The following is a 13,014-nucleotide window of genomic DNA, read 5'->3' as shown; positions in this document are numbered from 1 at the left end:
AAGAAGGAAGTAATGTGAACTTTGAAGCCAGTCTAATGGAACAATGATGACTGCAAGGTCATCCATGGCCGCACTTCCTCTACCCCTCCCCGGTGTAAAACGCTGGGCGCGTTGCCGAGGGGTTTTCTTCCCTGATTCAAAAATGGAATTCCCCAGGACTTGTGAAATGGTGACTCGAGGCAGAGCCCAAGAGCCTCCTCCCATAGCAAGTGCCAATGCCTGATCCACGCTCGGACTCAAGAAACGGGTGTGCTTGGGCTGCGCGTATAGGCTGTAGACGATAGACTGTAAACCTGTCGTGGGCGGGGAGTGTGACTGTTATATTGTTGTGTTGTAGTCTCCCAAGCACTTGGTACCATGTTCTGCACACAGTAAGGTTTCGATGAATACGACCGATCAATCGATCAAATGATGGATGGACTTGTGTGTGTCTGTGGAGCACCATTCAGCTGCCCCAGACCCTTTCTGCCACCCTGCAGCTGGATCTGGAGGGGCAGACTGGAAGTTCTGCCACTCACCAACCAATCAATCAATTTGTCAGGAGTATTTACTCAGCGCTTACTCTGTGCAGAGCACTTTGCTGAGCACTTGGGAGAGTCCGATAAGTAGGCACAATCCCTCCAGTCCAAGGAGCTCCCGCTGTAGCTGTGCCCACAGGGGCTCTGACGTGTTGCTTGGCACCTAGATGTCTGCATTGGAGGAAGTTGGAGTTTGATGAACTCTGATCTCACTGTCCCCTGAAAAGTGTGGTCCAAGGATGGTCGGGGGGCAGGCTGGTTGTGGGGAAGGGGAGTGGTCCTGGTTTATCCATTTGCTCAATGCTTTTTGAGCGCTTAAGCATGGAATAGCAAGCACATCTGTAATGGTGTTGTGGCAGCACCAGCTGTTTCCTCAAGTGGGTGATTTTTGGAGGCGGGAGCTCAAACCTGTAATTAACTGTTGGGGGGGCAGAGTGCAGCTTGAGAGGTGTAGAGGGATTTGGGTCCTCAATCGATGTGTGGTTCCATGGTTCAAGTGCCTCGCTGAGGACTGAGATTCCAAGGCAAAGGAGGGAAAACAATGTTGCCCTGTCAAAATGAGAATTGCCTTTCCCAGCTAGATAAATGGAAAGGAGTTTGGAGGTGGGCAGTGCATCTCATAGCGAGACCTGGATATTTTTTTTTCCAGTTTCCCCTTCCCTGTGCGTTATTTTTACCCGTCTTGGATGGGAAAATGGGGCCGCATTTTCCAAAACAGATTTTCTAAGCAGAAAAGAGCATCAGCTGATTTCAAAGAAGTATTTTATCTGTTTTAGAGATGAATGTTGGGTACATGTGAATACTCTCAAATTATTAAGAGGCTTAATTAGAATAAAATACAGCACTTTTCCTTTTGCTACTTCACTGGTGTGAGGCTGCATTTGAAGACATCTGTGGTATTAACTTTTTCGGTTCCCCAAGTAGGGCAACCAGCTTTGATCCCTCGGTTTTTTAGCTTTCAAATCCCGGGAACTGGGAAGATTGAAACATGGCCATCGATCTGGTCAATCTCCAGGACTGCTGGACCTTAGTCCGTAGCAGCTCAGCGATTCGTGCCCTATTCTAGTATCGGCATGACCTCCGGCCCCGCTAAATGCGGGAAATGCAGTTCAGCAGAGTCTTCTGGAATAACTGAAAGGAAGGGTAGACCTGGGAGCTGTCTGTAGGGGATTTGGACATGCGGGCGGTCAGTGTGCTGAGTTTTTGGTTTTGTTTTGTTAATGGTATTTGTTAAGCACTTATTATGTGCCAGGCACTGTTCTAACCATGGGTTCATATAAAGTAATCAGGTTGAACACAGCCCATGTCCCACAATAGGAGGTAACTGAGGCACAGAGAAGTGAAGTGGCTTGCCCAAAGTCACAGAGCAGGCAAGTGGCAGAGTCAAAATTAGAACTCAGGTCATTCTGACTCCCAAGCCTGGGCTCTATCCCCTAGGCCATGCTGCTTCTCTGTGTTGGATTCTTGGGAGAGTCCAGTAGCACCGTGGCGCTGAACCCCCCTCAGTCCTTGATCCCGGGTCCAAGAAACTATCCCCAGGCCTCAAAGACTCCCACAGGGAACATGGCCCGAGGTCACTCTGCACACAGTAAACACTCAATAAATATCATTGATGGATTGATCGAAGTCCCGAGCAACTGTGTGCCCCTTCTGGGGCATGGACCGTGTCCAACCTGATTTACTTTACCCCAGTGCTTAGTAAGTGCCTGGCACATACTGAGCGCTTACCAAATACCATTAAAAAAAAGGATGCTGCTCTCCAGTGGTGAAGTCGAACTTTGTGGTTTGTGATCCCAATGAGACCTGTGGCTCTATTTGGTTGCTGGGCGCTGAGATTAGTCAGAAAGCTGAGTCTCCAGTGGGGCTCTCCTGCTGGTTCCAGTCTGATCCCATGTGTGAGGGGCCTGGGACGCCTTTTGTCCCATGGTATTTGTTTAGCACTTACTATGTACTAGGCACCATACTAAGCACTTTACAAGCTACTGAGAAGCAGTGAGGCCAGGCCTAGTGGAAAAAGTGGAGACCTGGAAGTTCTAATCCCAGCTCTGCCACTTGCCTGCTGTGTGACCCCAGGGAAGTCACTTAACTTCTCTGGGCCTCAGTTATCTCATCTGTAAAATGGGGATTAAGACCGTGAGCCCCATGTGGGTTATGGAGTGTGTCCATCCTGATTATCTTTTATCTAGCACACAGTAGAGTACCTGGCTCATAGTAAGTGCTTAACAAATGTCATTAAGGAAAAAAGAAGCTAATTAGATTGGACACAATAATGGTGTCAATAAAGCCAGCCGTTAATGGATTTGTGCAGCTCAGGGTGTTGGAGACTAAGTGGGGAGTCCTCACAGGAGGAGGTGGGCTAGACCTTTGCCCATTGGCCAGTGTGGAGAGTGGAGGGAATATCTTTACGTTAACCTCAGAGCAGCGTCAGACAGGCGGCCCAAAATGAGAGCTTTATTCAGGCCAACATGTTGCTGCTTCCTTCTCCAAAAAAAAAAAGAAAAGAAATGACATTTTAATAGTTCCAGCCCAGTGTGGAATTTTAATGGCCCTTGTCTGGCTTCTCTCCTTCAAGAAGAACTCATTTTCAAAGCATCTGGATTTGACCTCCCTCTATTTTTACATGCCCACAATTCAGCTCCCTGGTACTTGCGTCTGAAAGCAGTCTCCGTCTCACCTTTGCTCTCCTCTCGCGTCCTCTCACCACCCTAATTTCACTGCTGAAACACCGGCACCTCTTGCAGAGCCTCTTCTGCCAGGGTCTATTAAGGGAGAAGTGACTTCCTGAGCAGCGAATGTTCCTGGCACATGCCCGATGCAAGATGCTGTGGCTACCCGGGCTGCGACTGGTTCCAGGGGGTGTGCTGGACCCTTAGAACAGCGTGGCACCCACCTGCCCCTTTCACCCACCCACCGGGGCAGGGTAGTGGGATCTGTGGGAAGAGTCCAGCTGAATTTCAGCCCAAAATGATCACGTTCCCTAGGTGCCATTATCCCCATCCTTGATTCCACGGGGCAGCATTTTTTATTTTATGATTTTATGGGAGTCGCTTTTGTTGGAGCTTGAAAGATCTGGGTGCAAGTCCATCCAGTTGGGACTGCTTCTCATTTCATTGTCCCATCCTGTTCTCCCAGAAAATTATGCGAGAGGAGCGGGACACAGGTCCACCCTGTTTGCTGGATCAGTCTAAGCAGCCCCTATCCCGGGGTCGCTCGAGCCAAGACCATCTTGGAAAGGTCTAGAGAGAAGAAGCGAGGCATCATGATGATCTTGTTCTGACTGATTTGGGGCCTGAAGGGAAGAATATGAGGATCAGACAGAACGCAAGGTGCCAGCCAGCTCCGTCCCACAAGGATCGGAAGCTAATGGACATCTGATTTTCGTTCTCCTCTCAGAAAGCCTCTGGGCTCCTTACAAGTCCTGAATTCCCTGTCAACACTGGCCCCTGAAGCCCATCATCCTCTTCAAATCATTTTCCAGGGTGCCCCCTTCTCAAGTGGGGCAAAATCGACCTCCTTGTGCTCCTCTCTGGGGACTCAGTGTGGCCTCAATGGGCCTCTGTGTCAGAGGACTTGGTTTCTAAGCCCAACTCTACCAATTGTCTTCTGTGTGACCCTGGGCAGTCCACTTGGCTTCTCTGTGCCAGCTACCTCATCTGTAAAATGGGGATTAAGACTGTGAGCCCTATGTGGAACAGGTACTGTGTCCAGTCTGGTTATCTTGTAATGAGATCCAGCGCTTAGTGCAGAACCTGGCACACAGTAAGCACTTAACAAATGCCTTAAAAAGTGAGAAAGCTGTGTTCATTTTGGTTGGTGGGGAGTGTCTTGGTGTTTCCTCACCCCTGAGTGGCTCATGGTTTGTGACGGGCAGACAGCCCCTCGCCCCTCAGGCAGTTGTTGTTAAATCAGTGATATCACGGGCTCATTAAACATGCAGATTTTCCACTTACCAGGACATCAGAGTAGCTCCATTTAAAATGGAAATTCTCAGCGAAAAATAAATCTTCTTTTATCAGCCCAAGAAACCCGGTTCAGGTGCACGGCTGTCTGTACCAACCGCCTGGCTCCTCAGTAGAAGGATGATTAGAGACGTTACTCTGGAGATACTGCACTCGGTCACTGTCCAAGGGTTCTGCCCCTGGTGATTTTTGATTTATGTCACCTGAGTTTACTAAGCTGGGAAAAAAAAATCTCCCTTTGTCAGCCTTATAGAACCAATATATCTGTGGAAGAACAAAGCTGTTGCTTTTGCAATCAATGGAGATGTCAGGCACTAACAGCTTTGTTTCTGGTGATATCTGAATCTGAAAAGAGACCTAGTTAGGGGTTCAGGAAGGAGAGAGAGAGAGAAGCCTCCAGTTTGTTAGTGTAGTTGATTAGGTATTTGAGAAGCCCTCAAGATGCTAGCTGGCACCCCAAAATACAAAAGATCATTTCTCTGCCTTTAAGACAGTGAAAGGACAGAGAAAAACTTCATGATGTTTAATTTGCAGTGCATAGAAACAGAAGCCAAGCAGTGGGCAGGTGGAAAGCAGTGCTCTAATGAACAATTTTGAATACTGAGCCACGGCTTTACTGGCTCAGCCCGAAGGCCAACCCAGACCAGGGCTTTGGCGCCAGTGTCGGCACCAGTGCAGTTGGAGTAACTGTGTGCTGTTCGTCCTCGTGGGCACCCTCCCTCATGGTAAGGGATGGACAACCCGACACCCCTGACTCTCCCCAAGTGACCAAGCGTGAACCGTCCAACACACCTGACACTCCCCAACCCCAAGTCTCCCCCAGTGACCCAGCATGGACCATCCAACACCCTTAATTCTCCCCTCTCCATCCCGACTCTCCCTCAGTGACCCAGCAGAGACCATCATGGGTTCTAATCCCGACTCCACCACTTGTCTGCTGTGTGACCTTGGGCAAGCCACTTAACTTCTCTGTGCCTCAGTTACCTCCTTTGTAAAATGGGGATGAAGACTGTGAGCCCCATGTGGGACAACCTGATTACCTTGTATCTACCCGGGTAACTAGGACTAGGTGTCTGGGATGGAACGATACAGTCAAGTTGATAGAAGTGTTCCCTGCCCACAAGGAGCTCCTAGGTTAGGGAGTCAACACCCAAGGTCACTCGTCTGCTGTGTGACCTTAGGCAAGTCACTTCTCTGCCTCAGTTGCCTCATCTTGTAAAGTGGGGGTTGAGACTGTGAGCCCCACATGGGACGATTATGACACCTGTCTGCATGTTTTGTTGTCTGTCTCCCCCTTCTAGACTGTGAGCCCGTTGTCTGGTAGGGACCATCTCTATATGTTGCCGACTTGAACTTCCCAAGCGCTTAGTCCAGTGTTCTGCACACAGTAAGCACTCAATAAATATGATTGAATGAATGACAGCCTATATCCAACCTGATTTGCTTGTATCCACTGTAGTGCTTGGCTCATAGTAAGCTCTTAATATTTATTACTCTATTTATTTTATTTGTACATGTTTATTCTATTTATTTTATTTTGTTAATATGTTTTGTTTTATTCTCTGTCTCCCCCTTCTAGACTGTGAGCCCACTGTTGGGTAGGGACCGTCTCTGTTGCCAACTTATACTTCCCAAGCGCTTAGTACAGTGCTCTGCACACAGTAAGCGCTCAATAAATACGATTGAATGAATGAATGAATGCTTAGAACAGTGCTTGGCACATAGTAAGCGCTTAACAAATACCATAATTATTATCATTATTATTATTATCCAATACTCTTACCTCTCCCCTCTCCATCCCTGACTCTCCCCCAGTGACCCAGCACAGACCATCCAACACTCTTGCCTCTGGGCTGAAGTGGGGAGAAAAGTGACTCCATTGTATGCTGCTAGTTTCAGCAGCATCCTAAAACAACACCTGCCTGGCACACTGAATAACTGTACAGTCCCAAATGTCAGCTGATGATATAGCTGGGTGACGTGTCTTATTTGTGGAACACTTTAGCTACAGGAGTAAAAGTTTGTACAATGGCAGCAGCTTCGTGGAATTCTTGCTTTTCTTCTTTAATTTGGGGCAATTAAGATTAAAATGAGGATATTAAGAGATTGCTCACTTACTGAAGGGAAACCAAAGGCAAGGAGGACAGAGGAAACTTTTTAAGGACCTAGGAAAACCAAGCCTCATACAGTGCTGTGTCGTAGCTGAAAGATGGGAGTCGATTTCTGAGGACTATAGTGCTGTACTGTCAAGAAGGGCATGGCTCTCTCTCTCTAAACAAAAGCTTCCTAGGGGAAAGAGAGATAAGGACACAAAAGAGAAAACAACTCCAGTGGCTGCAAATATGAAGCACAACAGCACAACTAAGGACAACTGTGGCTTGAGCTGTGGATTCTTCATCGCCGTTTCCAGACAGTATGGCGTGACATCTTCTCATCTGGTTGTGGGCGGAGAGTAGGACTACCAACTCTATTATAGTGTACTCTCCCAGGTGCTTCGTACAGTGCTCTGTACACACTAGGCACTCAATATGATTGATAGTTCTATCTACAACTAGATGTACTGAAGGCAGAGACCTAAGTGCTTAGGTGAATACCACCTAAGAGAAACAGTGTGGCTTAGTGGAAAGAGCACAGGCTAGGGAGTCAGAAGGACCTGGTTTCTAATCCTGGCTCTGCCACTTGTCTGCCGTGTGACCTTGAGCAAGTCACTTCACTTCTCTGTGCCTCAGTTCCCTCATCTGTGAAATGGGGTTTAAAACTGTGAGTCCCGTGTGAGACAGGGAGTTTGTCCAACCTCATTTGCTTGTATCTACCCCAGTGCTTAGAACAGTGCTTGGCACATAGTAAAGGTTTAGCAAGTACCATTATTACTATTATTTTTTATCATCATTATTATTATTAACATAGCAGAAGCAAGACACTTTCCCTTCTCTCACAGAACTTACGATCTACTTGATCGTGGTTTGTAGAGATGTCTGGGCTCAGAACATTTCCATTTCATGATCCTGGATTTTCTTACTTCAGCTGGGCTTTGGGCAGCCACTCTGACATTATAGAGTCCTTAGAGAGCATAAAGGAACAAGAGGTAAATGAAAGATGAAAAGGTCAACTTTGTTCTAAATATAAAGGACTCGCTGTATCATCAGGAAGAATATAGACCCCAAATCCAGGAAATGAGAACCACTTCACAAAGTTTGGAAACTCGAATCCTTCATCCTCAAGGTAACATTTCTGCCATTCGGTCACGGGAAATTGGATTATTCGAGAGATAGGTTTAAGTCATAGCCAAATGGTCTTCTATTTACAAATGTAATTTGGCCTCATGAGTAGATAATCTTGTTAAAATATTGTCAGGTTAATTGAAATTGATTTGTGTTTTCTAAACATAGCGAATGCTAATCGAATAGCAGGCTTAGTGGTATGTTTAAATCTGTGCGGGATTACTGTACGGATGACAGGGAATGAATGATTCATGGCCTGGAGGGAAGATAGGGTCGAGGCGCTTTGAGTTGAGTGGTCTTCCTTCCTCTTCTCCCCTCTCCTCCTCTCCTCCCTCACTGCCACTGTGCCGCCTGCCCCGACCAGGGACTGAGGAAGTGATGGAGGACCAATGTGGCTTTCTTCCCGCTCCTATTGTCTGGGTTTCTTTCTTTAGTCTGTTTGTCCCATTAGAGTGAGAGCTCCCTGTGGGCAGGGAATGTATCTTGGGCTCCTGTGGTACCTTCCCTTAATTTAGTGTGTGTAGTGTTTAGTACATGCTTAGATTCCAACACAGCCCCTCTTGTAGCCTCCCTTAATTTGGGGTACCTGAGAGTCCTCAGAGCATGGTTCAGACTTGGGTTTCATCTTCCATGGCTCAACACAGCCTGCCTTTGTTTCCATGAGGTGATCGATCAGTCAATTGATCAATCAAGGTTGTTTATTGGATGCTTACTGTGTTTAGAGCACCATGCTCGGGAATACAGTAGAGTTAGTAGATACATCCTCTGCCCACAAGAAGCTTACTGTGTAGAGGGGGAAACAGATGTTAATATAAATAAATTGTGGATATGAGTAATCATTATATGATTTATATATATAATATACTTATGAATTATTTATTCATATTAATGTCTATGTCCCCCTATAAGATAGCTGTAGACAAAGAACACATCTGTTAATTCTGCTGTATTATACCCTTCCAAGTTGTTAATACAGTACTCTGCTCATAGTAAATGCTCAATAAAGCAGCACGGCTTAGTGGAAAGAGCACGGGCTTGGGAGTTAGAGGATGTGGGTTCTAATCCCGACTCTGCCACTTGTCTGCTGTGTGACCTTAGGCAAGTCACTTAACTTCTCTGGGCCTCAGTTACCTCATCTGGAAAATGGGGAGTAAAAGTGTGAGCCCCACATGGGACAGTGTGATTACCCTGTATCTACCCCAGTGCTTAGAACAGTGCTTGGCACATAGTGAGCGCTTAACAAATACCATTATTATCATTACTATTATTAAATACCATTGATTGACTAAGTAAGGTATGGATACGGTGAGCCCCGTGGCTCTGGGGTTTGTCGCTCTCAGCGATCCACGGATCCCAGTGGATCCACATGAATGAAGCCAGGATGGCTTGCGAGAGGTCGTTCCTGACAGCAGGGTCTCCTCTGAGCCAGCGGCCTCCATTCTAGGCTTCACCCATCGACGTTCTCTCTGCAGGAAGCTTTTCTTCACCGACTACGGGAACGTGGCCAAGGTTGAGAGGTGCAACATGGACGGGACCAACCGGACCAGGATCGTGGACTCCAAGGCAGAGCAGCCTACAGCTCTGGCTTTGGACCGGATTGGCCGGCTCCTGTACTGGGTGGACACCTACCTGGACTATGTGGCTGTTGTGGATTACCAAGGGAAGAACCGGCGGACGGTCATCCAGGGCCGACAGGTCAGTGAGGTCGTGGCTGGACTTGGGGACGGGGTGACTCGGGGCCTGGGAGTTGGGCTACAGCTGTGATGGCTATTGGCAGCCATCACGAGGCCTTCCTTGGTCAAAAAGAAATAGAGATGGGATACCAGGTCTCCAGTGCCTATCTCAGATAGGAGAAATTTCTCCTGGATTGCTTTCAGGATGGATCAGGTCCCTCTCTTTTTCTAAGGCAAATCTGGAAAATTAGACATTGCTGACCTACTAGCCAAAATACCTCTTTAATTAATTTAATGGAGAAGCGGTATGTCCTAGTGGATAGAACACAATCCTGGGGGTCAGGAGGACTTAGGTTCTAATCCCAGCTCTGGCCCTTTTTTTTTTTTTTTACTGCACTAAGCAGGGGGGTAGATACAAGCTAATCAGGTTGGATGCATTTGTCTACTGGGTGACCTTGAATAAGTCACTTAGGTTCTCTGTGCCTCAGTTCCTTCATCTGTAAAATGGGGATTAAGATTGTTGAACATGGACTGTGTCCAGCCTGAATAGCTTGTAGCTACCTTAGTGCCTGGCACATAGTAAGTGCTTAACAAATACTATTAAAGAAAAAAAAGTTCATTAGAAGCTGAAGTACCTCACCTCTTTTGTCCCAGTGGTATCAAAGAGGTCTCTTAAACAGAGGAATGTTTCTGCTCATCAAACAATAGTCTAGGGATGGCTTGGATCCAACCTTCTGATCTGCCCCCCTCCCCCTCTGGATTGGATTAGAGTTTTGCGGGAGGAGCTGAGACTGGATTTCTAAATTACTTGTTGTCCAAGTAGGTAAGCAGTGAGGCCTACTGGAAAGAACACAGGACTGGGAGCCAGAGGACCTGGGTTCTAATCCCAGCTGCACCGCATGTCTACTGCATGATCTTGGGCAAGCCACAGCTTCTCTGGACCTCAATCCTCAACTGCAAAGTAGTGATTTAGTACTGTTTCTCCCTCCTACTTTGATTGTGAGCCTGAAGTGAGACAGGGTTTGGGTCTGACTGGATTAACTTGTGTCTACCCCAGTGCTGGACACATAGTAAGTGCTTAACAAATACCATGGAAAAGCAAGGCTTAAGGAGTTGACATTTCCAAGGAGCCACTCCAGAGTCATCTTTGGAGACGGGAGTTTGACTATTCAGAGCATTCTGGGACCCAGAACCTGTGTAATGAGGGGTTATTCACCCTTTGCAGACATTCCCCAACTTACTTTCTGTCTTCCCTCCATTTTTTCTTTGCCCCATCAAATTTGAAGCCTTTTGGGAAGCTAGGAGTGAGCCTGGCAGTTCAGCCAGTCCTTGAAGGCAGGGGCCACAAGAAGAGGTTCTAAGACCCGCGCACCACACCCCTCAGAACTTTGCCTGGAAGCCACCTGGGCCTACTGACTTGACTGATTGACTTTCGTTTACCAGACGGCCTTGTAGCGGTCAGGGCGACCCAGCTCTTTCTTTTCCTTACAGGTGATGCATCTTTATGATCTGACCGTGTTTGAAAACTACTTGTACGCGACCAATGTGGATCATTCCGGTGTCATACGCATAAACCGATTCAACGGCACGGATGTCCAGCCCGTCATTACCATGGAGAATGCCCGCGGGATCCACGTCTACCAAAAGAGGGCCCGACCAACAGGTGGGAAGGCCCTGTGACTGAATTCCCCCATGGCGGAGGACTGGAACCCCTCAGACCGACCTCGTGCCGGTGGCCGCAGTTCAGTGGTCATCGCTGAAAGAGTGTGGGTTGTTGTGGCTGTCACTCTGGACCTCTCCCCCCAGGGTGCCGGGGCTCCCGGTGATCAGTGACTAGGGATATTGTTCCCTGGACATCATTATGTGTGGGTCTGGCAGATTCCCCCCTGGCAGGGAGTCAATCTGGGTGTTGTCAGCCTTTATCTGAACCATCTGGTCAGTCTCAGGTGGGTGAAGAAGGCATCAGAGGCATCTTTCTCCTTCTTGGGGAGACATCAGGTGTAGATGGGCTCGTTCCTGCCATCTCCTACCTGGTACTCGAAATCCCCAAAGAAAGACAGTCCCCCTTCCCCGGGAACCACCTGTTCCTCCCCTCCTCCCTCGGTCTTCGTTTCCTCTCCCTCCCCTGAACACCCAGGATTGAGAAGAAACTGGAGCCGGGAAAGTTGTTTGCACCCACATGGAGACTTCGGTGGCAGTTTGGGGAATTTTGTAGAGGAATAATCCCCTGGTGGCTTTGGCCAATCGGAGGAGCCCATTGGAGATGTTTTACCCCGCATCCACCAGCTCTGAGACAGGCCAGAGCTCTTCCCAGTGGTGGCGTTCTTTATTATCATTTGTATTATTGTCATTATCATTGTTATTCGACATGCTAAGCGTTTACTGCGTGTCAAGCACTGTTCCAAGTCCTACAGTAGATACAAGTTATTCGGGTTGGACAGAGTCCCTGTCCCACACGTGGCTCACAGTCTAAGAAGGAGGGAGTAGTGTTTAATCCCCATTTCCCAGATGAAGAAACTGAGTCACTGAGAAATTATGTGACTTGCCCAGGGTCACATAGCAGACGAGTGCTGGAGCTGGGACTAGAACCCAGAGGACCTGTTTTCCAGGCCTGCGATCATTAGGCCAGGCTTCATCCTAAGGGGGAGGGTCTCACCATCCCTCCACCTCCTCCCAGCCTCCTCCCCTGGATTCCAGTTTTTTTTTTTTTTTTATGGCATTTATTAAGTGCTTACTATGTGCAAAGCACTGTTCTAAGCGCTGGGGAATTTACAAGGTGATCAGGTTGTCCCACGTGGGGCTCACAAGGGGGAGGGTCTCACCATCCCTCCACCTCCTCCCAGCCTCCTCCCCTGGATTCCAGTTTTTTTTTTTTTTTTTTATGGCATTTATTAAGCACTTACTATGTGCAAAGCACTGTTCTAAGCGCTGGGGAATTTACAAGGTGATCAGGTTGTCCCACGTGGGTTGTCCCACGTGGGGCTCAGTTGGCCCCCTTCCCAGGACTGGACTCTAATTCTAATATTCTCATAGCGTCGTATGGTTTTGGGAAAACAGTTCTTCCCCCAGAACACAGACTCTGTGATGGGAAGGTGGGCAGAGGCGTGTGGCCCTTGGTGGGTTCCAGTGTGCTATGTGGTGTGTTGCAGTGCGGGGCCAGGCGTGTGAGGATGACCCCCTCGGCGTGCCCGGAGGGTGCTCCCACCTCTGCCTGCTGGGCAGCAGCCACAAGACGCGGGCATGCCGCTGCCGAACCGGCTTCACCCTGGGCAGCGATGGCCTCTCCTGCAAACGTACGTGAGCCCGAGCATGCCTGATGCCTGCAGCAGGCGTGATGGCCTCTGGTGGGGTGGCTGGCCCCGGGGTCACTGGCGCGGTGGTGGCCAGCTTGGAGGGTTACCTGGCAGCACAAGCTAGGGAATTCCCAGCAGTTCCGAGGGCCCGAGACGGTGGGAGGCTGGATCGATGACCAAGAGGAAAACTGACCTCCAACTCACGTCTTCCACTCCCTTGGGGGGGTGTTGGTTCAGGGGCGGTCTTGGGTTCCATAGCCGTGGACATTCATTTATTCATTCAATCGTATTTATTGAGCACTTACTGTGTGCAGAGCACTGTACTAAGCGCTTGGGAAGTACAAGTTGGC

The 13,014-nt window shown here is 48.5% G+C and overlaps 1 protein-coding gene across 1 annotated transcript in view; it reads left to right on the top strand.

Moving 5' to 3' along the window:
* Nucleotides 1-13,014, top strand: part of LRP1B (LDL receptor related protein 1B) — a 564,327-nt gene that overhangs the window by 269,542 nt on the left and 281,771 nt on the right. Inside the window, exons 8-10 of the mRNA XM_038750885.1 lie at nt 9,171-9,393; nt 10,863-11,034; nt 12,521-12,664. Of these exons, the coding sequence (XP_038606813.1) occupies nt 9,171-9,393; nt 10,863-11,034; nt 12,521-12,664 (539 nt within the window). The remainder of the gene's footprint in view (nt 1-9,170; nt 9,394-10,862; nt 11,035-12,520; nt 12,665-13,014) is intronic.

This window comes from Tachyglossus aculeatus, chromosome 9 (assembly GCF_015852505.1).
Source record: "Tachyglossus aculeatus isolate mTacAcu1 chromosome 9, mTacAcu1.pri, whole genome shotgun sequence".
NCBI classification, from domain to species: Eukaryota; Metazoa; Chordata; class Mammalia; order Monotremata; family Tachyglossidae; genus Tachyglossus; species Tachyglossus aculeatus.
The sequence above is the reverse complement of the archived record's forward strand: the minus strand, read 5'-3'. Positions and strand labels throughout refer to the sequence as shown.